The 25,467-nt window shown below is 35.4% G+C and overlaps 4 protein-coding genes across 8 annotated transcripts; 1 reads left to right on the top strand and 3 right to left on the bottom strand.

Moving 5' to 3' along the window:
* Window positions 1–269: 269 nt before the first annotated feature.
* Window positions 270–2,403, bottom strand: LOC140964754 (uncharacterized). Of its 3 annotated transcripts, none has more exons than XM_073424683.1 (4): window positions 2,087–2,403; window positions 891–1,700; window positions 727–808; window positions 270–629 (listed from the first exon to the last, which is right to left on the bottom strand). In XM_073424683.1, exons 2-4 carry the CDS (start codon window positions 1,667–1,669, stop codon window positions 420–422), a joined length of 1,071 nt encoding a protein of 356 aa, XP_073280784.1. In that variant the 5' UTR covers window positions 1,670–1,700; window positions 2,087–2,403; the 3' UTR covers window positions 270–419. The 3 variants fall into 3 exon arrangements, with proteins under 3 accessions (XP_073280784.1, XP_073280783.1, XP_073280782.1); XM_073424682.1 differs by having other exon boundaries at window positions 891–1,914; window positions 2,087–2,402; XM_073424681.1 differs by having other exon boundaries at window positions 891–1,917; window positions 2,087–2,402.
* A 1,870-nt stretch (window positions 2,404–4,273) lies between these two features.
* LOC140964022 (uncharacterized) lies at window positions 4,274–7,625 on the bottom strand. Its single transcript, XM_073423507.1, has 5 exons — window positions 7,181–7,625; window positions 5,965–6,121; window positions 5,148–5,198; window positions 4,872–4,964; window positions 4,274–4,597 (listed from the first exon to the last, which is right to left on the bottom strand). The coding sequence occupies exons 1-5, from the start codon at window positions 7,363–7,365 to the stop codon at window positions 4,520–4,522; spliced, it is 564 nt and encodes a 187-aa protein (XP_073279608.1). The 5' UTR covers window positions 7,366–7,625; the 3' UTR covers window positions 4,274–4,519.
* A 1,132-nt stretch (window positions 7,626–8,757) lies between these two features.
* On the bottom strand, window positions 8,758–15,757 carry LOC140964082 (ATP-dependent DNA helicase Q-like 5). Of its 2 annotated transcripts, none has more exons than XM_073423605.1 (20): window positions 14,571–15,757; window positions 14,421–14,474; window positions 14,067–14,179; window positions 13,695–13,907; window positions 13,521–13,599; window positions 13,315–13,368; window positions 13,150–13,224; window positions 12,997–13,050; window positions 12,527–12,571; window positions 12,329–12,423; window positions 12,114–12,243; window positions 11,700–11,798; window positions 11,384–11,439; window positions 11,187–11,289; window positions 10,122–10,250; window positions 9,858–10,033; window positions 9,748–9,772; window positions 9,547–9,662; window positions 9,078–9,388; window positions 8,758–8,986 (listed from the first exon to the last, which is right to left on the bottom strand). In XM_073423605.1, the coding sequence occupies exons 1-19, from the start codon at window positions 15,714–15,716 to the stop codon at window positions 9,301–9,303; spliced, it is 2,850 nt and encodes a 949-aa protein (XP_073279706.1). In that variant the 5' UTR covers window positions 15,717–15,757; the 3' UTR covers window positions 8,758–8,986; window positions 9,078–9,300. The 2 variants fall into 2 exon arrangements, with proteins under 2 accessions (XP_073279706.1, XP_073279707.1); XM_073423606.1 differs by having other exon boundaries at window positions 8,791–8,986; window positions 9,095–9,388.
* A 1,445-nt stretch (window positions 15,758–17,202) lies between these two features.
* On the top strand, window positions 17,203–22,893 carry LOC140965284 (serine/threonine protein phosphatase 2A 57 kDa regulatory subunit B' theta isoform-like). Of its 2 annotated transcripts, XM_073425447.1 has the most exons (3): window positions 17,203–17,370; window positions 17,821–19,337; window positions 22,263–22,893. In XM_073425447.1, exons 2-3 carry the CDS (start codon window positions 18,138–18,140, stop codon window positions 22,605–22,607), a joined length of 1,545 nt encoding a protein of 514 aa, XP_073281548.1. In that variant the 5' UTR covers window positions 17,203–17,370; window positions 17,821–18,137; the 3' UTR covers window positions 22,608–22,893. The 2 variants fall into 2 exon arrangements, with proteins under 2 accessions (XP_073281548.1, XP_073281547.1); XM_073425446.1 differs by lacking the exon at window positions 17,203–17,370 and having other exon boundaries at window positions 17,377–19,337.
* Window positions 22,894–25,467: the final 2,574 nt, after the last annotated feature.

The raw sequence follows: 25,467 nt of genomic DNA on the forward strand, positions 1-25,467 counted from the left end.
TTGCTAAAAGAAAAAATCGCACTCTTAAAAAAATTATGAACGCAATGTTATTGAGTTTAGGATTCCCAAAACTTGTGGGGGAAAACGATGTTTTTAGCTAACCGCATTCTTAATAAAATACCACACAAAATTAAGGATGAAATCCCTTATGAATTAATAAAATATCACTTTTAGTGTAGCATACACTCATCTATTATTATTTGGGACATTTCATTCATTGGCAACAGTATGCACAAAGTGAGGACAACTTAACAAGTAAATACACTTGATAATTGAAAACTAAGTGCATGTTGCATTAAATTTCAATATTAGAGTTTGATTTTTAATAATTTTTAGAGGGTGAAACTTAGATTTGAAAAAATTTATTCACGAAATTTAAAATTTTTCGACACCGAGCATGTGTCTTTGGAGCTAGCTAGCTACCAGCAGCAGGAAGGCAACTTGAAGGAGAAAGTAGAGGGAAGATGGCCGGTTCTTCGTATATAATCTGCTCTTTCTGATGTCTTCACAGCCATCTCGTTCAGTTTGGCCTCGGCATTTGTTCGTTGCTCCTCGGCTATCCTCCTGGTCGATGCAAGCTTGTTCGTGTACTTCTCTTGGGCTCGAGATTTCAATCTTTCGGCTTTCGCCTACACGCAAAATTTGTGAATCTTTCAACACTTCAATCATGGAATGTGTTGCAATATAATGTTTGATCAACAGAAGTAGTTAATTCTAGTATTGTACCTCTGTCTTTCTCATTTCCATTTCAGCTTTCCTTTTCTGATGATTCTCCCAAGCCTGAATCTTCACCTCTTCGCGCTTGTACCTAAAAGATCCATCGATGAACGGTGAAAAAGATGCTACACATTAAAACTTGAAACAGAATCCATGAAAATGAAATCAATCACCTTGCCATGTATTTTGCACGTTCGGCCTCGTCCCAAGCAGTTGCTCGAATGTCCAGAGCACTCAAGTTTCTTGATTGATCAGTAGTCTTGCTCATGTTCTCAGTGATGTTATCGGGTTCTTGTTCTTCTCCGTTAAATTTTCTTGCTGATCCATTGGCCCTTTTCGGTTCGTTTTTAGCCTCGCGTTCGGGTGCCATTGTCACCCCATTTTGACACCTCAAAGAACTGGCTGGCTGTGATGCTATATGACTCCTTGGAGCCGGAGTATTGGCCCGAATTGGGGTACCCGCTCTCGATGGTTCTTGGCTGGCAATTGGTGTCATTTCCGTGCCCATATCTCTGACACACACAGATCTCACAACTGATTTAGAACTGTCAACAGGCTTGCTGATTCGCCATACCGACTCATCGCAGTCCACGGTTTTGGTTTCGACTTCATCTCGATTCATGCTCTCCGAGCTAGGGCAGCCGCTTTCAACCTCTTCTTCCTCGCCGGAGTAGTTTTTCTTTGGCACGGGCACGATCAATCTCCGGTCATCTGCATTCGAATTGCGCGGCGAGGCCTTGGCCTGATTCTTCTCCCCTCTGGACAGATTCACCAGCCACTTCTGAGCATCGTCCCATTTCGACGGCGTCGGTTTTCCTAAGGCCGTCCGATGATGATGAGAGGCGCGGTTCACGCCATTTCTCTTGTGAAAATCGAAACTTATGCAACTCCCACCGGATATCTCCTGTGTGGTGCCATTGTTCAAGCATCCCTTATCCTCCACACCTCTCATTTTCACAGCACTAACTTAAACAACCTCAACCCTTCAAAACGCACCCAAAAACCAATCAAGTAGAAATATATTAAATAAGGAACAAACACTGTACATTCTCTGTGGGGCATTCATTCATTTGATATTCCCATTGGATCCACTGAAGAAAAAGCAAAACAAACCAAATGGTGCAGAGAATAAAAACTTAGAAACCAAGAAACTTTTGAAGGATGGCAGAGCTGGGAAATGGAGTTCAGATCCACCGACTACTGCCACAATTAAAACAAAAAAACCATCAATTAATTCCACAATACCAACACATGCATGGAAAAAAAAAGTCCGATTCTTGACAATAAAATACTGCTAAACCCACATATACAGCAGCCCTTTTGTCACCAAAAGCAGAAAAAAACTACACTCGGTTGGGTTCATACTCACCTTGACATCTTTTACTAACAGAGGAATCTTTTGGAGAGTTTCAGAATCGCTGCCAAACATTGAAATGTCATAGTCTGCCGTTTCTCCAGATATTTCAGAGCAATTTAGTCAAACGAATCAGTGTACATGTAAACAAATTCAATATTATAATCTACGTAAGTCTAAAATATAAGTTAAAATGCATTGAAATGTCAGGTATAGGAGAGCTGGATATTATACATACACAAAAATCCAATGGAATGATGGGCTTCAGAATTTGACAATTGAATGTGTCAAGATCAGTTTGAGGGGCCATTTAATTTTGAGAGTGAAAGCTGAGATAATATTCTCTCAGATATTTCACATGGAGAGGATGGGGAAGATAATGTGGTGTCTGCTATATATGGAGAGGTATAATTTGGACAAAAGTCCATTTGACCAGTTGCACGTATTGTTTTTAGAATAATCTTGCTGGTAAATAGTTTGTTGTTATTTCACACTCTTTTGCAGATGGTCACCATATTGTAAATTGGTTTTGTGTGGTAAAAAAAAGAAAGGATCTTAATTCAAAACGAGTTTATTATATGGAGAAAATGCATAAAATTTATTAATTATTTCCTAGTTTCTCATGGAATGGAGATGAAATCATGATATTATCAATCAATTCTCAATTCGAGCATCAATTTTAGACAATAAGTTTGAAATAAGAGTCCGGACTTAGCCAAGTTCTAGTAAACCGTTGGCAACCAACCGGCCGGCTACTTGAGCTGGTCGGTCACCGGCCTAAGTGAGTCAATTCCCATGCAATCCATGGAATAGGCTTGCTCTAGTCACTAATAAAATCGTTAACAAAATGTTCATAAAAACAATTTAAATGTCTATTATTAGAAGTCCATGTGCACAATTGCTATCCAAACCATGTTTGACATTGCCATTTGTGTAAATTAGTGAAGAAGGCCATGTGCATTGCCTTATGAATCCAAAGATGTCATTAATGCTATGTTTGCATACGTGCATGAAAGGCCACACTCAATTTTTTTTATTTAATTGAAGGATTTATAGCGTGACAAGGGAAATACCCTTAAATAATTATGTCAATGCATTATTTTTATGGGTCTAAAAATGGCATAATAGGAGCACCAAGTATCAATGTCCATCTCATCGAGAAACAATGTCCCTCGTAAATAGTACTTGTGAAAGCGATTGCTCCCACTCCTTATTATACCATATTGAGTGAGTCTCATGTGAGACAGTCTCACAGATATTAATTTATGAGACAGGTCAACCTTACCTATATTCACAATAAAAAGTAATACTCTTAGCATAAAAAATAATACTTTTTCATGGATGATCCAAATAAAAGATCCGTCTCGCAAATACGATCCGTGAGACCGTCTCATATAAGTTTTTGCCTACCATATTTCATCAGTAAAATGGGAAAATAATTTTATTATTGGCATTGCCAGTAGTAAAAGATTGCAACTTTTCATCAAATTTTGGGTTACTAGTGCGCTCTTCACGGTTCTCTTGGAATCGGGAATCAAACTCGAAATCATCACATACAAATTGAGATCGTTTAGGTCATAAAATCGAAACCAGGGACATGGAGTTTGGTTTCGATTCCTGAAAATAAAAAAAATAGAAAATTAGGTCGGGAGAACGATCGAACCGTGGTGATTGAGTTGTTATATGATTTTTGAGTTGTTATATGATTTAAAATATTTGAGTTGTATCATTATTACCAACTATAACTTTTGATAAAATGACAAAGGATCGGTCTTACACAAACAAATTGATTTCTATCATTAAACTAAATAATCTGTATAAATTAAATTGAACCGTGTAAGCAATTTGGTTCTAGTTCCACTTTTCGTTAAAATCGAAAACTGTCGGTGATCAAGCAATAATGTTCATAACATTATTTTTCTCACTAGGGTCGTAAGAGAAAAATCTTTAATAAATTAGCTAAAAGAAGAAGAAATCCCGCAGGCCGTTACCCTTCTCATCCCTAAGATTTTGAATAGGTTTGGGTTGTGTTGACTGTGTAAAGAAGTTAACATCCTTTGAGCCTAATAATTTACATTGTTTTTACATCGTACGTTGTTGGATTTTGATGATCGATCGATTGCACAGTTTTATCTGAACACATCATAGGTGATAAGGTAAAATGTGGGACAAGAATCGGTTCTGCATCGTGATAGAGCACTGTAAAGCAAGCCATTACTACAATTTGAATCGTTTCTGATATCTACAATTCATCAATTAAACATAAACCAATAAAGGTACCTTCAAGCTAATTATTGTCCTTGTTCGTGTTGAAAGAAGACAAATCACAACTACAAGCTGAAGTGAATTAAGTTAGCCCATCTTGAAAAGTTCCGAGTTAAAGGGATATTCTGGGAACCAACCGTAAGATGCATCAAACTCGCCACAAGTTGATGATCGGCGACAATGTCAAGCTTGGCTGCTAGATCCACCGATCAAATGAATGATTGTTGCAGTAAAAAGTCCCAACAATGCTCCAGCAATGACCTGAGGTACGAACATATTTCAGAACAAAATGATCCCAGATTTTGTAAGAATCGAGATAACTTTGGATCATACAGGAAAAGACAATTACTCGTCTTAATTATGTTAAATCCAGAAAACATCTTTGGCCTCAACCCCATCCAAACATGGAAGAGAGGATCCGTGGCACTTAAAATATTGCCAGGTTGAAAATTTTTGGTGCACTGTTATATCAGTTGTAACTTTGGTAGAGTGACTGCACAATTATGCAAATAAATCAAGGGATCCTTTATGGTACCTGAGAAGGAGTGTGACCAAGAAGTTCACGCAGAGGTCGGCTCTCGGCAAGAGGATGTTCAGCTGGAAGTTCGCATACTATTTGATTTAGAACCTGGCATTGGCAATTTGAGAGGTGTTTCACGAATAAACATGGCATTAGAAACTCATATACATATAATTTATATGGGGTATATCTTTAACTTCCATAACTTTATGAGAAAAAAAATAGGTGGAGATGAATGGACATTGCACAGGAATATGTACGTATGTTATGGACAAAAAAATCCGCACAAACCTCTGCTTGACGTCCAGCATGTAATCTTACACCAGTTGCATCATACATCACCTGTCATGATTAATCTGGTAAGACAAACCTACTGCAACAACATTCATAGTAAGAGCAATAAGTCATTTCCAACACCAGACAGTTAACCAAACTGCAGATGAAAACGATGACAATCAAGCAAAAATATGTTGGAAATTTAGGCATTCTCTAATGTGAGTCATCAAAAGAGGAAATGGGCATATGCCATTCTGATATCCTCAGTCAGCGAATGGATTGTTATCCAACTCTCTTTTCCAATGTTATGTTGCAAAACATGTCCATGTTTTTGAAACCTATCCTGGGTCAGATGAAATGCGGATTTCGAGAATTATATGAGAATGGTCTGTTATTAACACTATTTCATTAACATTCTACCCATGTTATCTCTATCTTCTAACTGAATTTTGATACTCAAAAAGTGCCTATTTTTAATCTCTCACCCTTCTCCGTTCAAATAAGAACAGCTAACCAGAAATAAAAGGATAAATGTAACCTTCAAACAAAACCCTTTGACATTTTTCACTTATTTTGGAAACACAACCTCAGCAATTGCAAAAATAGAAGCGCTTAAAAGTGTCACATCGTTGTTGATTCCCAACAACTCATAAAGACAAGTTTCGATTCCTATTTAACTCTCAAGGATTCAATCAAATTGAGAAGAACTAGGCCAATCTAATTTGATACTTACCATGTTGTCGGTGGCTACGATAAAATGGGTAAAAACATTTCTTACAGGTAATGCAGAAACACATGGTTACAAAAGAAAAAAAATAAATAGAGACTATACCACGCAAGCCAATACAAATGCAGTGGCAAACATTGATCCTCCAAAACCGTCTTGCAAACCAACAGTCACTGCAAGAGCGACTACTGTTGCTGAATGAGATGATGGCATGCCACCAGATCCAACAAGTTGCTTAAGGTCCCAATGGTTTTCCTTGTACCTACAGAAATACAAACGCCTCAAGACTTTCAGAAATAAAAACACATGCACTCACACAAACATGTGTTAATTTTTCACAACCAGAAAGTATCACATTCACACACAGTGTGATTCAAAAACAAGATTTGTCCTGAAAAACCAGCAGCTCGACCAATCGACTATTTTGTTAGTCATTCAAAGTTTTATCTCACTTTAGTTGAATTTGGCATGGAAAGGTGTAGGGAGTTGAACGGTGCCAAGGAAATCGAAAAGTAGATAAAACATTTGAATCCCCCTTACAATTTTCTCATCTTGAAAACAAGCCAATTAAGGCAGAACGTATACGTTCATTCTCGTTATTTAACCATCGCGATTGAATTCATAACTTTGGATGTTCCGCCCCAGTGCAGAACGTTCAATTTCAAGCTAGAAACAGTATCATACTCCATCTTTCTTTCTTTTGTTTTTTTCATGGGTAAGAATGGAGGGGTAACATTGCTAATAGCAACTCAATATATGTCATTTATCAATACACAAGCTATTCATGCTGATATCTGGAGCCAATCGAATAAGTTTTGATTTATCAACATGAAGCCACAGTCTTCAACAGTTCTTGATGCTTACTTTGATCCTTGAATCTTTCTTGTACTCAAATAAGTGATTTAATATCCTAATTGGAGTAATATATTTAATAAACATAAATCTGTCCGATGGCTCAAGATCTTTCTTTTTAAATATCCCTACCACAAGTCAAAACCATATAGATATTTTTTTCCAGCTGGGACTTGAATCGAAGCTAAAGCGGGAAGCTGCAGAACCGCCAATTATGTAAGATGTAATAGAATTTTTGATAGAAATCTTCTACAGTTTGATATAAGAAAGGTAACACATAAAAATAAACTAGACCACACACATAAAGATATGATTCTTGATTACACCTAAACCAATTGAAACAATCACAACCGAAGCAAATGGATACCAACCATAGATCATAACTCCCAACATTTCTTGAACAAATTCAAATTTCACATTAATTCATCAAAGAATAGCAAAGAAACAAACGCATACATACAAGATTTACCAAGAAGTGACGAGCTTGATGGACTGAGCAATAGCAAACGCTAGGAGGGCAGACATCAACGGATAATTTGTCAGAAATGAGGACGAATCATACGATGTTGTCGCTCCAGCTGCTGCCACAGTTGACTTTTGCATCGAATCTTGGACCAATCCCACGTTCGATCCCACCATTTCATCCATTGCCATCAATTTTATCTGTCCTTTTGTCCTTCTCCAATCTTCAAAACTGTATTTATATCAAAAACTAATCTATGCTCCAATTTTTGACGTCCTTTTCTTCCTCAATCTTCAACTCCTGTAGGTTTAGGCAAATAAATTTGCACTAAACACCTGATTTGACGTTTGTGTTCGGAAGTAAGGTGAAAGAGACGAAATGGGGGCCGAATCAATCTTGGGAAGGGAAGCAAAGAGGTGTCTGACGATGTCCTCGAGTCATTATAACCACCAAAAAGTGGTTTTTTTTTTTTTTTTTTTTTTTTTTTTTTTTTTTTTTTTNATCTTACAAATTTTTTGAGAATCATGAACGTTCGCTTGTTTGTCGGAAATTTCGAAGTTAATTACTCTGACAGTGATATCGGATATGAAAAACCATGCTAATAGTATTTGATTGGTAGTCGAAATTATAAATTCAAATATGATTTAGTTGCTTGATTGTTGATATTTTATTAATTATTTTATATTAAGAAATATATTTTGTTTTTATTTCGCGAAACAAGTTGAATAGTTCATGATTTCATGAATCAAAACATGTTCGAAGAATTCAAGTTTAGCTCAAACTCAAACTATAATTCAAAGTCGAATTCAAATAAAAAAATATTTTATAATTTAAGCTTCAAAATCAAACTTATCTTGAAATACCTATTGCTTGAATTCAAACTTTTAAATCTAAACATATGTATAAGATGTATATAAATATAAAAAAAATATTTACTAATTGAAACTTAAATAACTGTATACATATATTCAAAATATCAATTATAATTACATATTTTTAAAAACAAAAACAATAAATTAAATAAATTATATTATTAATAAAATAATATTTTTAACGTAATCCAAATTCCAAATAATCATGTATATATAACAAAATATTAATTTAAGATTAAAAGAATTAATTTTTTAAAAAATAAAAAACCGGTTCAACTGGGTTTGACCACTAAAACAGATTTTAGGATGTTCTAAATTGGATCTGTGACCGGTTTTCGGTCGAATAAATCAGTCTATTCCAGTTCTGAAAACACTGCATCTAAGAACATTTTTATTTTATAAAAGTCCAAAAAAATTATCAAATATAATTGTGATATGTAGTAGGAATGAAAGTACAAATAATAATTATAACAATCATCATACTCATGATTATAATAATTGTTTGGTATGAATAATAAATTTGATTTGAATATCATTGCATGATCTCATATTTGATTCAAATTTTATACTATTAGAGTTAAAAATAATTTTGTTATCTTTATCTTTAAAAATTATTATCTCATTCTATGAGTAAATTGAGATGAGTTGATGGTTTAAAAGATTCATATATTTTCCTCACATATTACCTTAAAACGAACTTAGCACCATACTAAATATCTTTATGAATAATACATGCATAGTACATATGATTTAATCCAACAATCCATTTCAAACAATTTAAAGTAGTATTTGCAAAATGAAAACTAATACACGAGTAGCACAAAGCAACCAATGTTTCTCTTGGCAATTGTTGGTGTTTCTAATTTTTTGAGCCACAGCATGTCCGAGAGTGTGTGTAGAACGTATACCTGCCGATGCATCTTGGTGGGCAAGCTGCAGCCTACAAAGAGCAAACAGAAACAGAAAGTGAATTTTAGATTAAACTAACATTTTCTTGATTGATCTCATGAAAATGATTATTTTTTAATTACTTGAACACGGAATGTACATCCTGGAGAACCAGTAGTTCAATCACAAGCCTGCTTGGTTGGCCACCAAGAAAAAGATGATGCGCAAGAATGGAGATCAAGAACTATGAAAGGTTTGTTTAGCTAGGACAATTGTGATCTGCCTGTCATATGTGCTATTTTGCATTGTTTGCTCCACACAAGTTATTATTCAAGAGCAAACCATCCACCCGAGGGAACGTAGAAGTTATATCACATCCTTCCCAACAAAATTCATGAGCTCTGCCTTTGCTGCCTCCATCACAATTTTAAAGTCCATTTGTGCATACCTTCCCCTGAAATTTAGAATAGCAACTGCCATTCAGTTTGAGTCTCGAAAAAAAAGAGTGAATTACAACTAAAATTTCAGGTGTATTCAGTTTGATGAATAGACATGTCCTACTACACTCTGCAGTTTATGGATATATTATATTGCCCTTTTTTGCGGCTATACCAGAAATGAGTTCTTGACCAAGTAGCTGAGGGAAAGGCAGGGCTGGAAAGTCCATGGAATATTCTTGCAATTGCCCGGGGAGTAAATTTTGTTTGTGAGTTACTCTGGAGAAAAACCTGACACCAAAATGGTTACAACTTTGCTTAATAGTGCCCCTCTCCACCAGAAAAGAAAGTAAGAAAGTTCAGAAATTAGTTACACCTTCACGTCAGCTCGTAAAAATGGACTGCAGATGGAAAAATGTTGATGTTAGTCCCACTGATACAATAACTGCTAAGAATTGCAAAAAAATTGGCAACAATAGTTTGAACCTGCTTTGATCCATCTGATTTGTGAGAACAATAACAGCATCAGCATCCCGAGTGAAGTACTCCAGAATTTTTCTCTGCAGGCATGCTGTGTGTTGGTTCTCGCAGCAACCTTGGGCCTTGTCACAAAATTTTGTAGCGAAGACTGTAGCATTATATGCTACATCAATTTTCCGGATCTACATCAAACGCATATCACATTTTAGCGCAGAAATGCAACGAGTAAATAATAAGACTAAAGGTGAGATTAAAGCCAAGAACAATCACCTTACAGGCCTCAATCTCACGTAGCCAATTAGCAAGGTTTGCTGCCAAAGAACATATATCTTTAGGGACCTCAAGAACTCGATAACAGTATGCCTGATCTTTCAATTCATACGAAATTTCCCCCTTCAACTGATGCAAGAAAATGTTCTAGTCTATCAATACACTGAACTAGATAATGATTATGTTGTGTTAGGACAGCAAATGTACTACCGTTAGCCATGCCAAACAGTAAGTCCTTTAACTCTAGTTATCTTGCATTTTATATAATCAAGCAAATTACTTTTCAGGCAAAATTGTTCCTTATCTCTTATAGTTTGTCTTTTAAATCCTATGTGCGATGACACTATAAGTTATCTATCTGTATTATATGGTAAAGAGAGTCCCTTAAAGCAATCAATTTCCTTGTCTTTAGTGTGGCTTTTTGGTACCCAAAATTTCGCGTCCCCGCACCATATCATTTAATTAATATATTGATCACATATGTTTGGTTTGAGTGATAAGAAGTTCGATTATTCTTAAGAAAGTTTTCAGTTCGAGTCTTGTCAACAGAACCATGTGCTCATGGAGCTTCCTCCACAATACATCCGACCAGACTTCACCCCAGATCAGTTTGTATCAATGTGGCTTTAGGGAACGGTCTAGACCAGAATATTATGCACACACACATATATACATATACACACATTTATATATCGATTTGCCCGTAATTCAGTGTAGTATTATTTTCCATAATATCTTAAAATCTAAATATATTTTTTTTAATAATGATGTAATCCACCAAAATTTTAATATTTCAAATACCAATGTTCATACGCATAATAGTTTCTAAAACAGAAATCATGTGTGCCATATTGATAGTTTTAAGAAATAGCAGGAACTTGAATCTTTTAGCCAGGACAAATGAAAATCAGGCGCGAGATGAGAGAGATTAATTCTGTAGTATATGAATATTTCAGCTTATAAAAGACTAGATGGGGATAGAGTATCCACTAGATTTTCTTTAAACCAGACATTCCAGCCAAATATTGAAACAAAAAATCTTGGAGCAAATTAAACCAAGCAAACCTTTAGACTCAGCAAATGGTTTGACAAATCGAAAGGTTCCATTCTAAGGTCATTTGCAATGGATGGTATGTCGAACAGATATTGTCCATCCTTCACCTTAGACCTGTTTATTCATGTAATATTAAGATAAAGAAATGTTATTCGAGCAGAGACTACTTGAGTTATGTCAACATGAACTCAAAAAACAAAATACTCACTTATTTAAAATCGCCCCAACCACAGGATCTTCACCTGCAAGCAGTGCTGGCAATGTCTGAAGCAGGCAAAATAATCAAAATTCCCATGCAGAAAGAATATTAATTCACAAAAGTTTGATCATCATTCTGGTTGTATTAATTACGATAAATCAGAAATGGTTATACGATAGATCAAATTCCAAATACTGTGTAGCTTATAGTAAAGTTACACTTTTTCCCCAACTTCCGTGAAAATGGTTTCTAATGGGAGTGTGGATATGGGATAACTAAATTTTCAAGCCCTTGAAAAGCTCTGATAATAATGTATGCCACCCACCTGATGAAAGTTTAAAGTGCAAGACACTGTTATTTGTGGAAGCAAATGCATGTATTGCACTTCACCCAACTCTAAGTGTGTTAATATCGTCAGAATTACCTACAAACCAAGAACAAAATAAGTACATGAGGACTACAAGGTTATCAACAAAAAATATGGAATTCAATACAACCATTTTTTTTTGTATTTCTAGTAAATTTGTTTGTGGTATCAAGGCACGATATTTACATAATGTATACTGTGACACCATCTGGAACTATTGGATATAACGTCTAAACAAAAGTTATATTGACTTGACAAAGTGGATGAGGCATTAAGGCTGGTCATTGAGTCTATTCATGAAAATTATACCAGAACAAAACCACAAGGTATGAACAGCATTGAAAAATAAGTGAAAACAGTGAAATGAAGAACCTCTTCTTTCATGTCAAATTTGCGAGCCGCAGATTCCTTGACTAGAGAACAAATTTCATTGTCTGAGAGTCTTTCAGTCATAAAAATGTGGCACAGTAACTTGTTGATATCATATTCATCAACTCCATCACTGTGAATCAGATTATGGATTGAAAAATCAAGATTCTCTATTCACCCAAATAGAGGGCTGTACTGCAAAATGGTGAATATTATACCTGTACATCAAACTACGAAGCTTATAGTATGAGGTATGATCAAAGAAAAGATGGCAATAAGACGATCTGCCATCTCGTCCTGCACGGCCAATTTCCTGAATTGATAGCATGACACTTGTATTTTCAGATTCTTGGATCCTAATAAATTCAAAAAAAAAATAATAACTAGCTGAAATGACGAATGAAGCCAAATTTGACCTGAACATACTCTTCCAAGCTTTCTGGCAAACAATAATGAATTACCTGAACAGCATGGTTCAGAAATTTTATCAATAATTTTCATATATGCTAACATAGTGGAACTGCTCATCATGCAGAAATCTGATATCCACTAAAAGCCACACCAGTAAATGGTGTAGCAATAGAGAGTTTCAAGAAATCTTCTAACATACAAAAACTTTGGAAAAACAGCATGACATGTTCTTAATTTATTTGTAAAATATTCCCAAAATTTCTTGCCTGAAGTCTTTGCGGCCCGCTCCCCAGTCCCAGGGTTTTAGAGTTAAATATGTGCTCTTTTGTGATCAATTAAATCTTGGATTTATAGTACTTTATAATGAGTTATTTCATTCAAAAAGCAAACAATGATCATAAAACAAGAAGTTTGCAAGTATTAATGTAAAACCAATTTCAAGACTCGAACAAGGGATAACGAAAGATCTGCTTACAGCTCCAACATCTCTTTTATTAAGCCCCATGCCAAAAGCCACTGTTGCAACAACCTTCCCGGAAAGGACGCAAGTCAGTGAACAAGAAGATATTATAAGGAAAGCATCCAAAAAGAAACACCGTGCAAGAAAAGACGAGAAATATTTCCTTACCACTCTTATCTTATTAGAACAAAATAAATCCTGTATGTGACTCCTATCTTTCGCGGGAATACCACTGTGATAACTCTGGAAAGATTCAAGATTTATTTCGTATAGTCAACATCCATTTAATCAAACTATGTGTCTTTCAACTGAATGAATGTTAGCGAGTCTAACCTTCGCTGAGATATTGTTATCACAGAGGTATCTGCTTATCATGTCAGTGTCTGACTGCAGATCAAATTGAGAGGCAAAAGTTTCATAAGATTCAATATGATAAAAGGAAAATAAAATCCAACTAAGTTCACTATGTCATCATGATTCATGAGATAATCAAATGATTGAATTCTAGGTAAACAATACATATGGTTGGGAAAGTACACCTGGAATTTACAATATATAATGATGCTTTTGATATCCGAAAATGGAGAAGACTTCATCAGTGCCATCAAATCTTTCACTCTGAAAATGTTTTTAATAAGAAGCTATTGAGATCCAGCACTAACAAGAGTCTTACAGGCAACCTGGCAGTGAAAGAAGCCTGTGTTTGAACTCACCTATTTCCACTCACAGAAATCGACAGATGCAGATTTTCCCTTAAGTTGTCCAACTTAATAAGATTTGTTGCAGGTATCTCTAAGGCATGCATCACATCATGCAAAGTTCTGGTTGTTGCAGTTGCAGTCATAGCAAGAATGCATCCAGCATTAAGCCTACCATGCAGCAAAGAGCCTCTGAGCCTCATATATGAAGGTCGAAAATTGTGTGACCTGTCCCAAAAAATGAAGCAGAGCTGACTTTGTGAAAGAAGATTTAAGAGATTTTTAAGTTAGGCAAAACAACAACCAAGCAAAGAAAATCAACACGTAGCATTTATTAGCATGATGATGATAAGTAAAGTGCTCACACAAAAACCTCCAAGCACTCACCATTCAGAAACACAGTGGGCCTCATCGATGACCACAAGAGATAACATTGAAGTGCTGGAAAATATTGATATGAATTCTTCATTCAAAAATCTTTCTGGTGAGACAAAAAGGACCTGAATCACGAACTTCAAAAAATTAAAACTCCTCAAAATTTGGTGAAAAAATAAAGTTTATTTGGGAAAACAAAAGCCCATGAATAGATCAACGTCAGTGCAAGGCTAAAAATAACTCAATAACACAAATGATTAAAAACTGGACGCATAAGCAGGAAATTTGTAAACAGCTTGATGTTGATATTTTAATAAGTAGTAGCGGAATCAGAGTGTGTTTGGAAGAAATTCCACAGAAGTTAACCTTTATTCCTCCTCCTTGCAGTGACCTGAGTGTTTCTGAAGCCTGTTCTGCCGTCTAAGAAAGAGGCAAGAGACTCCGAGTAAACAAACTCTACTCATAGATGGACAAACAAAAACAAAGTACACACTAAGAAACCGGGAGAGCAATAACCTGACTGCTACATAAGAGACCACCCGGAATCAAGGGAGGTAGCTGCTTGAGCTGATCAATCATCAAAGCTACCAGAGGGCTCACTACAAGCGTGACGCCTGGAAAAACCAAAGCAGGCAGTTGGTAACAAAGAGACTTGCCAGCTCCCGTCGGCAAGACCAGCATCGTGGAGTCCCCATTAAGCACCATCTTTATAGCATCCAACTGACCACTCCTAAATGAATCATAACCATGCGTCAACTTCAACAAATTCATCAAATTCTTTTCGGATGCCTCATTTCTCACCTTCATCACAGCCTCTCCAATCAGATCATTATCATCAAAACATAATCCAACTTCTCTCTCTTTGATATCCACAACCAAACCTTCTTCATCAAAAACCCCACTGTCTACCCCTCCAACTCTTGTGCTTTCTTTACTTTTTCTATTAAATTTCCAACGCCTACTTGATTTACTGAAGCTGTTCTTTTTATTCAGATATCTGAACTTTTTCCTCCCGTAGCCGTTAATATTAAGCTTAACAAAATTACCTTCGCTCACACATTTAGGCCTTTTCACGGTTAGTGTATCAGGACCATTACCTCCTATCAAATTAAGGCCCTTCCTTCCTTTTCTCTTAGCTGTCCCGTTAGCGAAAGCTTCGACTTTAAATTCTTCGAAATCTCCACTTTTGACGGAACAACCTTCACCTTTTGTCTGAATCGAAACATCAGGCTGAAAGTTGAGATCTTTAGCCCTTGAGCTCACTAATGAAGCAAATCCGGATGTGCAGTGGCCTCCAGGAAGGATGAACTCGGAGGCACTCTTGTAATTTTGAAGTTTGTCTGGTTCCTTGATCAGTAAAGGTAAACTGGAAAACAAAGTACGTAAGATTTGGGGTTGGGCTTGAACTGGCTCGGATTTAGATGTATTCAAATCTGAATCTGGTTTTGGTTTTGGTTTAGGGTTTGAGTTTATCCTAGTGATTTTGGGCTTCAAAATTAGCCGGGAAGTGGTAGCTGCGGAGGCTGAGATTTTGGTTCTCGCTTTGGTGGAGGACAGAAGGGCCATCAGATGCGGCGTCCGCCGTGTAACCGAGGTGGTTGGTGGACCATGCGGCGGGGTGGAGGAGATGTGAGAACCATCGGAGTCTGAATCGGAATCCATCGGAAGATTTGCCGAGTGCCGCCACTGGTTGCGTACACATCTTCCCGCCAATGTTATTATAAAGAGTTTAAATTATTCGACATTTTTAATATAATATAATTAGAATGACGCTATATGTATATCATTATTTATATATTAATTTGTACAACACAAAAAATTCAATGCAAAAATTCAATTTGTCAAAATCTCACTATATATCGAATACAAAATCTCGCGATATAATAATTGTAAATATCGCTGTAACGATATATTGGTTGTACTTTTAACATTATTCATATAATTAATTACTTTTGGTATTAAGTTAATAATTTAACGTAAGTCTCTCCGTGGATCCACAGTACACCGACACATTTATTACGTACTTATATAATATTTTTTTATAATTCATTTGATTTATATTTAAATGATGATCAAAAAATAATTATAAAAAATAGTGATAGACTACACAGTCTTTTATATATAAATTAAAAATAAATAGAAAAAAGAAAAAAAAATCCAAATAAAATAGAATGTGCAACTTAATGTTTATGTTTAAATAATAAAGATTATATCTACTGAGCTAAAGTAATGTACATCAAAATTTTGTCACTTTATATATGATTATTAAAACAGATAATAACACAAAAGTTAGTTATTCTAAGTAAGTTTATTGTGAGATTACTTTATCCGTGAGACAAGTCAACCTTATTATATTTATAATAATAAATTAAATTTTAATATAAAAAATAATATTTTTTTAGGAGTGATCATTTGGAACAATTTTTTTTTAACAAAATCCGTGCAACAAATTTTTTTTTAACAAGATCATTTGCAACTTTGGCTTGTCACATCCATTGTAGGTCCTGGAATAGCGTTCTCAATAATTTATTAATGAATTGGCACATAATTAATTTATTTTAAATACAATATTACTATATTTAAAATGTGTTTTGATATTGTAAGTACTTCTATTTTGACTATAACCAAATACATAATTATTTGTTAAACATATAAATTTAGAAACCGAAATATTGAAGATTCAAGTTCATAATCAGAAGTTTTATCCATTGAAAACACCCTTAAAAGCTTAGCATAATTTTCATACATCTTCAATCTACTAGAATTTCCGTTGAATCACATAAATCTAGCAATTGAATCATGAAAAATCATAACTTTCGTGTGAAATATGTCATTGTTTTATGACTATTCTATTCGTTATGTCATTATTTTATGATTATTCTATTCGTTCCAAATATACGAGTTCTGTGTCATTTTTCGATTGTCTTGAACATAAACTCTACTTTCCATATTAAATAGTATTTTTTTTATTAATGTATTCCCAGTCTTAGAAAATTATGTAACTATTTCTTGAGTTATTATATGAAATTTGTTTTCCAATGAAATTATTAATCCGGCCAAAAAAAAAAACACATATAAATAAAACTGAGCGAAAATTAATTATTCCGTGAAATTTGAAGATTGACTTTGACCTGGTGGCCAGCTAAGACTGGAAATTTTTCACAATTGCATTTGAAATTTTTAATCCAAGAAAGTTTTGAGCGTCAACGAACAACAGATGAAGGAATAATATTATTACCATGTGGTAAAAGAAAATTCAGAGAGCAAATAAAAGATGGAGATTGTTTACAGCCGGGAGTATTATTTGCTTTCTACTGTAAGCTTTTTCAACAACCCCTTCATTATTTGTATATTGAAATTTGTGTTTCTCATAAAAAGCTTTGCTTTATTCCTCTTTGTTTTTATCTGATAATTTTTCTTTTTTTTTCTTTGGTTACGGATTGGGTTTTAGGGCAGACGTGTGATGTATTTTGACTAGTTATTAGTGTGTTTGGTGTGCGATAATTGGAGTTTTAGCTTGTTTCTTTTTGTGGGTTTTCGCATTTTATTATTGGGTTTTGATTTTGAGTGAAAAGACTCGAAATTTGTGCTTTGATTTTGGTGAGGAGTGGTGGGTTTCGTTTAGGTGGTGAAGGGAAATATGGGTTTGTAATTGTTCGATCGATGCGTTTATAGAATTTTGATATTTGGTTCGAAGTGGGTTTCTGGTTTGGTGTAGCTTTTATTCTGATACTGTTGATTTTTTTTTTTGCCTGGGTGGAAAAAGGGTTATTTTACCTTTTTATGAAGAACGTGAAGATAATGCAAGCTCGCTTTGGTTCCTGAAGGATTGACTCGTATTTCAGTTGCTTGGTGAGTTCGAACTCGGAAAGATCTTTTTGAAATTGGATTAGAACCTCACTCTGTTGTTGGATCAGTAGTTTGATTTTGATAGCTTTTGACTTTGGGTTTGGGAATCTGTATTGAAGGAAAGGTTCAACGCCTCTCTGTTGATTTGGGTAGAATTTGTTGTTCTTGAAGTTGAATTTTCCATCATTTATTTCCTGCTTTATCGGGGTAAAATTTGGTTAATTTCTTCAAAACATGATCAAACAAATACTTGGAAAGATTCCCAGAAAGCATTCAAAGTCTGCTGGAGACTCGAGCCTCTCTTCAAGTTCTTCAACTTCTTCAAAGAGAGGCGATGGAGGGAGTAAACGGTTGAGCAGTGCAGTTGATGAAGTTATTTCAGCCCCTTTTTCTGCTTTAAGTACTGGGAATAATTTGGAAGATAGTTTTGTTCGAGATAAAAACTTGAAAATAAATGGAAATTCTATCTCCGGTTCATACGAAGCATTGCCGAGTTTCAAAGACACCTCAAGCTCTGAAAAGCAGTTATTATTTATCAGAAAAGTGAAGATGTGCTGTGTTTTGTTTGACTTCACCGACCCTACAAAGAACCTTAAAGAAAAGGAGATCAAGAGGCAGACCCTGTTAGAGATTGTGGAGTATATAACATCCGCGAATGGAAAATTTACAGAAACTGTAATGCAGGAAGTTGTTAAGATGATATCTGTGAATATATTTCGGGAATTTACTCCTCAGCCGAGGGATAACAAGGTTATAGATGGTGTTGAATTGGATGAGGAAGAGCCTGCCATGGATCCTGCATGGCCTCATCTGCAAGTTGTGTATGAATTTTTGCTCAGGTTTGTTGCTTCACCAGAAACTGATGCTAAGGTTGCCAAAAGATACATTGATCATTCCTTTGTTCTGAAATTGCTCAATCTTTTCGACTCTGAAGATCCCAGGGAGAGGGAATATTTGAAAACTATACTACACCGTATCTATGGGAAATTCATGGTGCACCGGCCGTTTATCAGGAAAGCCATCAACAACATTTTCTATCATTTTGTTTTTGAGACTGATAAGCATAATGGCATTGCTGAATTTCTTGAAGTGCTTGGTAGTATAATCAATGGATTTGCTTTGCCTCTAAAAGAGGAGCACAAACTTTTTCTTGTCCGGACATTAATTCCTCTACATAAACCAAAATGCCTGGGCATGTATCACCAGCAGTTATCTTATTGTATCACACAATTTGTGGAGAAAGACTCGAAGCTTGCTGATATTGTTATTAGGGGATTGATCAAGTATTGGCCGGTCACTAATAGCTCTAAAGAAGTTCTGTTTCTTAATGAGCTGGAGGAGATTTTGGAAGCCACACAACCACCGGAGTTCCAACGCTGCATGGTACCTTTGTTTCATCAGATTTCACACTGTTTGAGTAGTCTACACTTTCAGGTACGTGTTACTTATATTAGCCTATTCCATCTCTCCTTTTTTCTCCATTTTTTCTTACTCGACATGTATGTTATCTGGACCTTGGCCCGCCCTATGTTCAGATTTATATGAATTTCATTATGGGCTTATTGTAAATCCTGTGTAGCTTCTCTTATTATATTCTTCTAGAGAAATAACTATTGTTACCTGCTAGCAATGTGCTGTGACCTATTATGCTCCCTTCAAAGGTTACTAGGATAGGGGAACTTAGTTTACGGTGTTGAGGTGTTCGTATTGCCTTAAATCCACCTTGTTCATTTGAAATTTGACCTATTTAACTTCAGGATTGGCTGAAACATAATTTTTTTATCTCAATAAATTGTCATGCTCATTGTCGAGAGATCTGATGGAGGGAAACAGGTTTATTCTGATTCATTGGCAACTACATTATATATGGTTCATTTTCTTAGTGAATGTTTGGAAGCTATAATCGAGCTTTTTACTGCTTGCATTTTAAACATGCAGTGAATAATTTCTTGTTTTGTTCGACCCTTCATGATCCAAGGAATAAAAGGTTGCTGGTGATAAATTTGATATTTGTGAGTTCTGACAGCTGTGATGCAGTATCATAGACGCTGTTTATTTAATTTTTCTCGTCCAGTCCCTTTCTAACAAAATATATTGGAATAATCTTAGCATATAGAAGCTTTCGGCATATTATGTGCAAGGTGGGTGTGTTCAAATTTGAACCACGAGTTTCTGATTTTGCGCACATTTAGCAGTGGTCCCAGTTGGGCCTTCTCTTTTTAATTTGTTTGCAGTGTTGTAAATGGCGGTAGACAATGGCGGGGCAGTCAATGACAGCCTGCCCCGCCTATGCAGTGCCTAGGCGTTTGAATTTTTTTTACTATTTTTTATACATAATTATATATAATTGTGCAATGCAATTTAGAAATCGTCATAATTCTTTATGTAATGTATGTAATTAAATGATGTATATACATAAATAAGCTTCATACAATACAATATAATAAAAGATAAAAAAATTAGAACAAGAATTTGTTAGAAATATACTAGAGCTAACCTAGTGGGATGGTGGCGGCGGCGGGCGGTTCGAGGCTGAAGGAAGGGGTGGGTGGGTGACTGGGCTGGTGAAGCTATTATGTTTTGGAAGATAAAGTGTATTAATTTTTTAAAAATTCTTGACTTTGACTGCATTTCCCGCGGCGCCCACCACCCTTGCTCATCTTCTACAGCCTGTAGAATCGTCTAAGGCAAAGGCAGTGCTGGTTGACGGCCGCCTCGGTCGCCTTTTAGAACATTTTTTGTTTGTGATAAACTCTGATTCTTAGAATGAGGTTTGTTAGAGAACATATCCCTCATAAGTGCTTATACTTTTACAAACAGTTTTTGTGATGTTTGGTTGGAAATCTTTTTTTAGCAATTGCTGAACACAGCCAGAAGCTAGAATGTAGAAAATGTGACTTCTGGGCTTTTGTTTCTTCTTCTTTAAAAAACATTTATACTATTGTTAGTCAAACATAATACTGCAAGTTCTTCTTTTTTTAATATACTTTTTTTGAAAAAAAGCACTTAAAAAAGCTTTGCTTAATCGAATGCTTTTTCAGTCTATAGCTTTTGTACCCAAACTGACCCTAACGTATGGCAAATAGTATGTTTCTTACGTTTTAACTATTAAAAGCAAAGAAACGTTTTTCCTTTAACTCACTGAAATTGTGTTGGAGAATTGTCATTCTCAAGCTTGGACTCATCCATATTTCTTGCTAAGTTTACCTTGATTCGTGATAAGTCAGTGACCGATATATGTTTTCTAGTTTGTAAGATTTCCACTTGTTACTCCTTTTTTTGTTGACCAGTTGAGTTTTCAACCATGGGATGAAGATCGGTTCTGAGCATGTGGCTATTGTTTCGTACTTGAAGGATGAAAAATTGCACAACTGTGAAATGTTGAGATGGAGAATTGTATGTTTTGACTTGAGTATTTATTTGGTCTCCTTATTTTATATTTTCAAAATGGAGGACATCGATAACATCTCTGTCTCCGTGTCCCTAATAGCATCTTTCCTTCAAGAGAGATAGGCACTGTCCTGAAGTGAAAGGATACATGAAATGGTATTTTTTTGTTTATCGGAGAATCACATAAACAGTTGAAAAGCCAGAGGCTGGGGAACGTTTTAATTGGTGTGTTGTATACCATGCAATTTAAGAAGGATACATTTCTCTTTTAGCATGAATCTCTACTCCACGCTCTCCTGTTATTTTTGGCTGCCTTCTAGATTAGAAGGCTTGTTTTGAGATAAACTGAATGTGTTTTGTTGGGGTCTATTAAGTAATATCATTTTTTGGTGAAAAATGATGTTATGATTTTGACCAATTAGTTTATGCATAAGGAGAAGAAAACCCTTTTGATATCTCCAAGACAGCAGTTGAAATTCTCCTTCCTCGTCTTGTAAGGCAGGCTGTAGCTGCAGTTTTACTAGCATGGTCATGAAAATGGGCAGCAATTAGTAGGAGTCACTTGCTGTTCTTGCTTGAGGCGATGGTTGACCCCTCGTTTCAGTATTGCAACATTTTCTACTTCTATTGGTGTTGCGGGCATAAGCGCAGCTATATCATATGCTGCGAGGTTAGTAGTACATTTTTTGACGGGAATGTGAATTTCGTTCGTAGGGATGAGAAAAAGGCTGATTAGTCTTTTCGAAAGATAGTTGCTTGGCTTGCTAGCATGTTATGATAATGGTAGCACCTTGTTAGATTAGCATTTTTCTGATTATACTATTTATGCTCTGTGAAAAGATTACATGGAGTCTCAGCTAATGGTACTACTTGATTTGTCTTGAGCTCTCTCTCAGATTATTTTATCCAATTTCGGAGAATAGAACCTTTTCGGTTACCAATAAATTTATGAGTGCGCTTCACTTTCAGGTGGCGGAGAGGGCCCTGTTTTTGTGGAACAACGATCACATTGACAGCCTCATCAAACAAAACCGCAAGATCATTCTGCCTATCATCTTTCCTGCTTTAGAGAGAAATGCCAGACACCACTGGAATCAGGTTGTGCACAGTTTGACATTAAATGTTCGCAAAAACTTGTACGATCACGACCCAGATCTATTCAAGGCATGCCAGATCAAGTTTCAGGATGATGAAGCAAAGGAAAACGAGAAAAAAGAGAAACGTGAATCCACATGGATACGCTTGGAAGAGCTTGCCGCGAAAAGGGCTGCGACTAATCAAGCTATTCTTGTTCCTCGAGCTGGGGCAACTTAGACTTATGAGAAGATGTACTTCCTTTCACTCCTATTCGTCCGCCGATGTTTATTTGAATTATTTCGTGGGCTTCTCTTTTTCAGTGTTTTGTTTGAGTTGAGGAAACCGTTTGATAGTAAGATTTAGCAGTTGGCATTACTTTTTAGTTGTTCAGACATGCTTCATAACTCTGTTGCTTATATAGCAGATAAGCAGTACAAGATTGTTGACTCTTCCATCTTTTAGTGTGTATAAGCATCTCAAAATGTTAACATGCCGAAATATGATCAGTCTTTGTTTGTTCTCATTTTTATGTTTTGTATACAAGTTTCGGGGTGAGTTGTTCGTGAATTTTCATCTGATAAATGGCGTTACTTAAATTATATTTGAATTAATATTTGTGTTGATAAGCTAAGGGTCAGTATTTTAAAATTTGAAATTCATTGTTGTTATCCGTTATAACTTTTGGAAAAATCGATAAAAAGTTTGGTTATACAATTAATATCAAATTCAAAGTTAAGTTTCGATTCGAATAGATATAATTGGATAATAATTGTTCTGTTTTGATTGGACTGTTGTATACTTTACATATGAGAATTACAACGTTGTCATGACCTGTAATTATATTGATAATAAAAGCGACCAACCACACATCTTGATATATATCTACACAAGCACCAAAATCACACGAAAAGTATAATAAATATTCATTATTGCCATAAATTTTGGGGGAAGGGTTGTATGGTTTGTTTTATAATATTAAATTATAAATTCTTATTTACCAAATTAATTATACTATTTTTAGGAAGTATATAAAGCATAATAAAAATTTATTAGATGAAAAATATTTGGAAGAATGAAAAGACAAACAAAAAATAAGTACATAAAGTTAACAAATACCATAAATCCAATTACTAATTTAGCAATTTATTGATTCGGACTAAACTAATACTTATACGAGATATTAAATTTTAGTGAACAAAAACAGTCACATCGAATGAATTATTTGGGAAGATTATATCAATCTGATACCAAATTTGAGGATTCTATTATTTAAAAATGGGGGAAAATGGTATAAAAAAATCAAGGCAAAAACTTGTGTGAGACGATCTTACGGATCGTATTTTTGAGACAGATCTCTTATTTGGATCATTCATGAAAAAATATTACTTTTTATGCTAAGATTATTATCTTATTTGGGTCATCTATGAAAAAGTATTACTTTTTATGCTAAGACTATTACTTTTTATTGTGAATATCGGTATGGTTGATCCGTCTCACAGATAAATATTTGTGAGACATTCTCACAAGAGACCTGCTCAAAAATCAATATTAGCGACATGACTTAAAAAAAATTAAATAACTACATATGTTATTTAATTAAATATTACATGATCATTATTTCTATCACAATTACTCATAAAAGCGTATTATTTGAATTGGAATCTTTCCTAAAATTTATCTCTCACCTTTCGGCTTTTCCCAAAGCCCAGTTTGATAGTTTATTTTACTCTTCCTTTCACCCTCACTACAACCCAAGCATTATTCTTCGATTTCATAAATTTTTGTTCTTATACAATTTATATTTTTATAATTGGTGGATGAAGGAACGAAACTGGAAATTAAGTGTTATAAACGATCCGACTCGAACCGAATATTATCAAAGCATAAGCAATGATAAGGAAAAAAGTCATGCAAAGTTACAAGAAGTTTAGGTTAATTATGAATAATGGTTGTTCAATTAAGGGATCTAATACAAAATTTTGTCATGATTATATATAATCATCCACATATAAATTCCATCAAGAATTTAATAAAAGATATATGATGGATGTTAACTGGTAAAATTGGGTGAGCTGTGTGTACAATTTCTTGAGCAGATATGTGTTTCTTTCCTATGAATGCTGGTGATTGGTTAGGATGAACGCGGACTGGGTATTCTGCACAGTTGAAAATAAGAGATGTTAGAGGGGCACCGGAAGGATTTCCGGTGTGACCACTTCGGCTCTCAAATCATTCAAGTATTACCACAAAGGAAGAAAATGCTTTAAGTGAATTTAGAAAGAGTGCTTTTAAAAATGAAAAGTGGACTATCAGATTTTACCTCTGTTGGAGGTACTTATAGGGTAAAAGCTCCGAGATGCTTGGGTAATGGACAAGATGTGAGGACGTGGCCCATGTCTTGGCTTCAACATGATCTGAGAATGTGGAAGAGAACATGCCCCTTGATTTCTGTGGACAAAGTCCATGATCAATTGACTTAGTCTTATTGTGTTGTCCGATTGAGTACATGGGCCCAAATTTATACAAGTTGGCAGTGGTCTGATAGGTTTTCGGGGTTGATGCATGTTTTGGAGTGGTTTAAACATGATAATATTTCTATACCCGGGCTGACTTCTACCCGATCTCCTCTTGGCTTCCACTCAGGCTCTTCTTGACTTCATGGGACTAACTATGTATTGGGACCTTTCCGAAGCATCACCATTCCTTCATTAAATAGTCAGGTTAGATTCCTACTCGCTATCCCGAGTGGTCAGACTTGGGATAGAGCAGGTAAACATTTACATTTCGAATTTTAGGCGGGTTAAGGTTGACGGAAGGGTGACATAAGCCCTAGCAGTTGAAAAGATAGGTGTCATGTCAGATGTCGCTTCATCTACCCTATATGACTTTTCATTTTCTCGGGTGATCCGGTTCAATTTCTGAGACATATCATGTATGTAACCATTCTCACTTTTGTACTACTCTTTCCACACCTATAAATACCGACCACCCTCCCCATTTCTCAATTTTGTAACCTCAAGTTTTCTACTCTTTTCCTCTCGCAATTTCTGCGTACTGTGCTTTTTTCGATGAATTCGTTTCCACAATTCCAGTCACT

The sequence above is a fragment of the Primulina huaijiensis genome, chromosome 18 (genome assembly GCF_012295235.1).
Source record: "Primulina huaijiensis isolate GDHJ02 chromosome 18, ASM1229523v2, whole genome shotgun sequence".
Taxonomy (NCBI): domain Eukaryota; kingdom Viridiplantae; phylum Streptophyta; class Magnoliopsida; order Lamiales; family Gesneriaceae; genus Primulina; species Primulina huaijiensis.

What these genes read in the sequence shown, in the direction of transcription:
- LOC140964754 (XM_073424683.1), bottom strand. Translation starts at nt 1,669, where the DNA reads ATGAGAGGTGTGGAGGATAAGGGATGCTTGAACAATGGCACCACACAG. An exon ending in CGTGCAAAATACATGGCAAG is followed by an intron (nt 809 to 890) that starts GTGATTGATTTC and finishes TGGATCTTTTAG; the next exon opens with GTACAAGCGCGAAGAGGTGA. An exon ending in TGGAAATGAGAAAGACAGAG is followed by an intron (nt 630 to 726) that starts GTACAATACTAG and finishes TTTTGCGTGTAG; the next exon opens with GCGAAAGCCGAAAGATTGAA.
- LOC140964022 (XM_073423507.1), bottom strand. Translation starts at nt 7,365, where the DNA reads ATGGCAATGGATGAAATGGTGGGATCGAACGTGGGATTGGTCCAAGAT. An exon ending in ATCAAGCTCGTCACTTCTTG is followed by an intron (nt 6,122 to 7,180) that starts GTAAATCTTGTA and finishes GTATTTCTGTAG; the next exon opens with GTACAAGGAAAACCATTGGG. An exon ending in CATTTGTATTGGCTTGCGTG is followed by an intron (nt 5,199 to 5,964) that starts GTATAGTCTCTA and finishes TAATCATGACAG; the next exon opens with GTGATGTATGATGCAACTGG.
- LOC140964082 (XM_073423605.1), bottom strand. Translation starts at nt 15,716, where the DNA reads ATGGATTCCGATTCAGACTCCGATGGTTCTCACATCTCCTCCACCCCG. An exon ending in ATAAAAGAGATGTTGGAGCT is followed by an intron (nt 12,572 to 12,996) that starts GTAAGCAGATCT and finishes CATGCTGTTCAG; the next exon opens with GTAATTCATTATTGTTTGCC. An exon ending in TGGTCAAGAACTCATTTCTG is followed by an intron (nt 9,389 to 9,546) that starts GTATAGCCGCAA and finishes TCTAAATTTCAG; the next exon opens with GGGAAGGTATGCACAAATGG.
- LOC140965284 (XM_073425447.1), top strand. Translation starts at nt 18,138, where the DNA reads ATGATCAAACAAATACTTGGAAAGATTCCCAGAAAGCATTCAAAGTCT. An exon ending in TGAGTAGTCTACACTTTCAG is followed by an intron (nt 19,338 to 22,262) that starts GTACGTGTTACT and finishes CTTCACTTTCAG; the next exon opens with GTGGCGGAGAGGGCCCTGTT.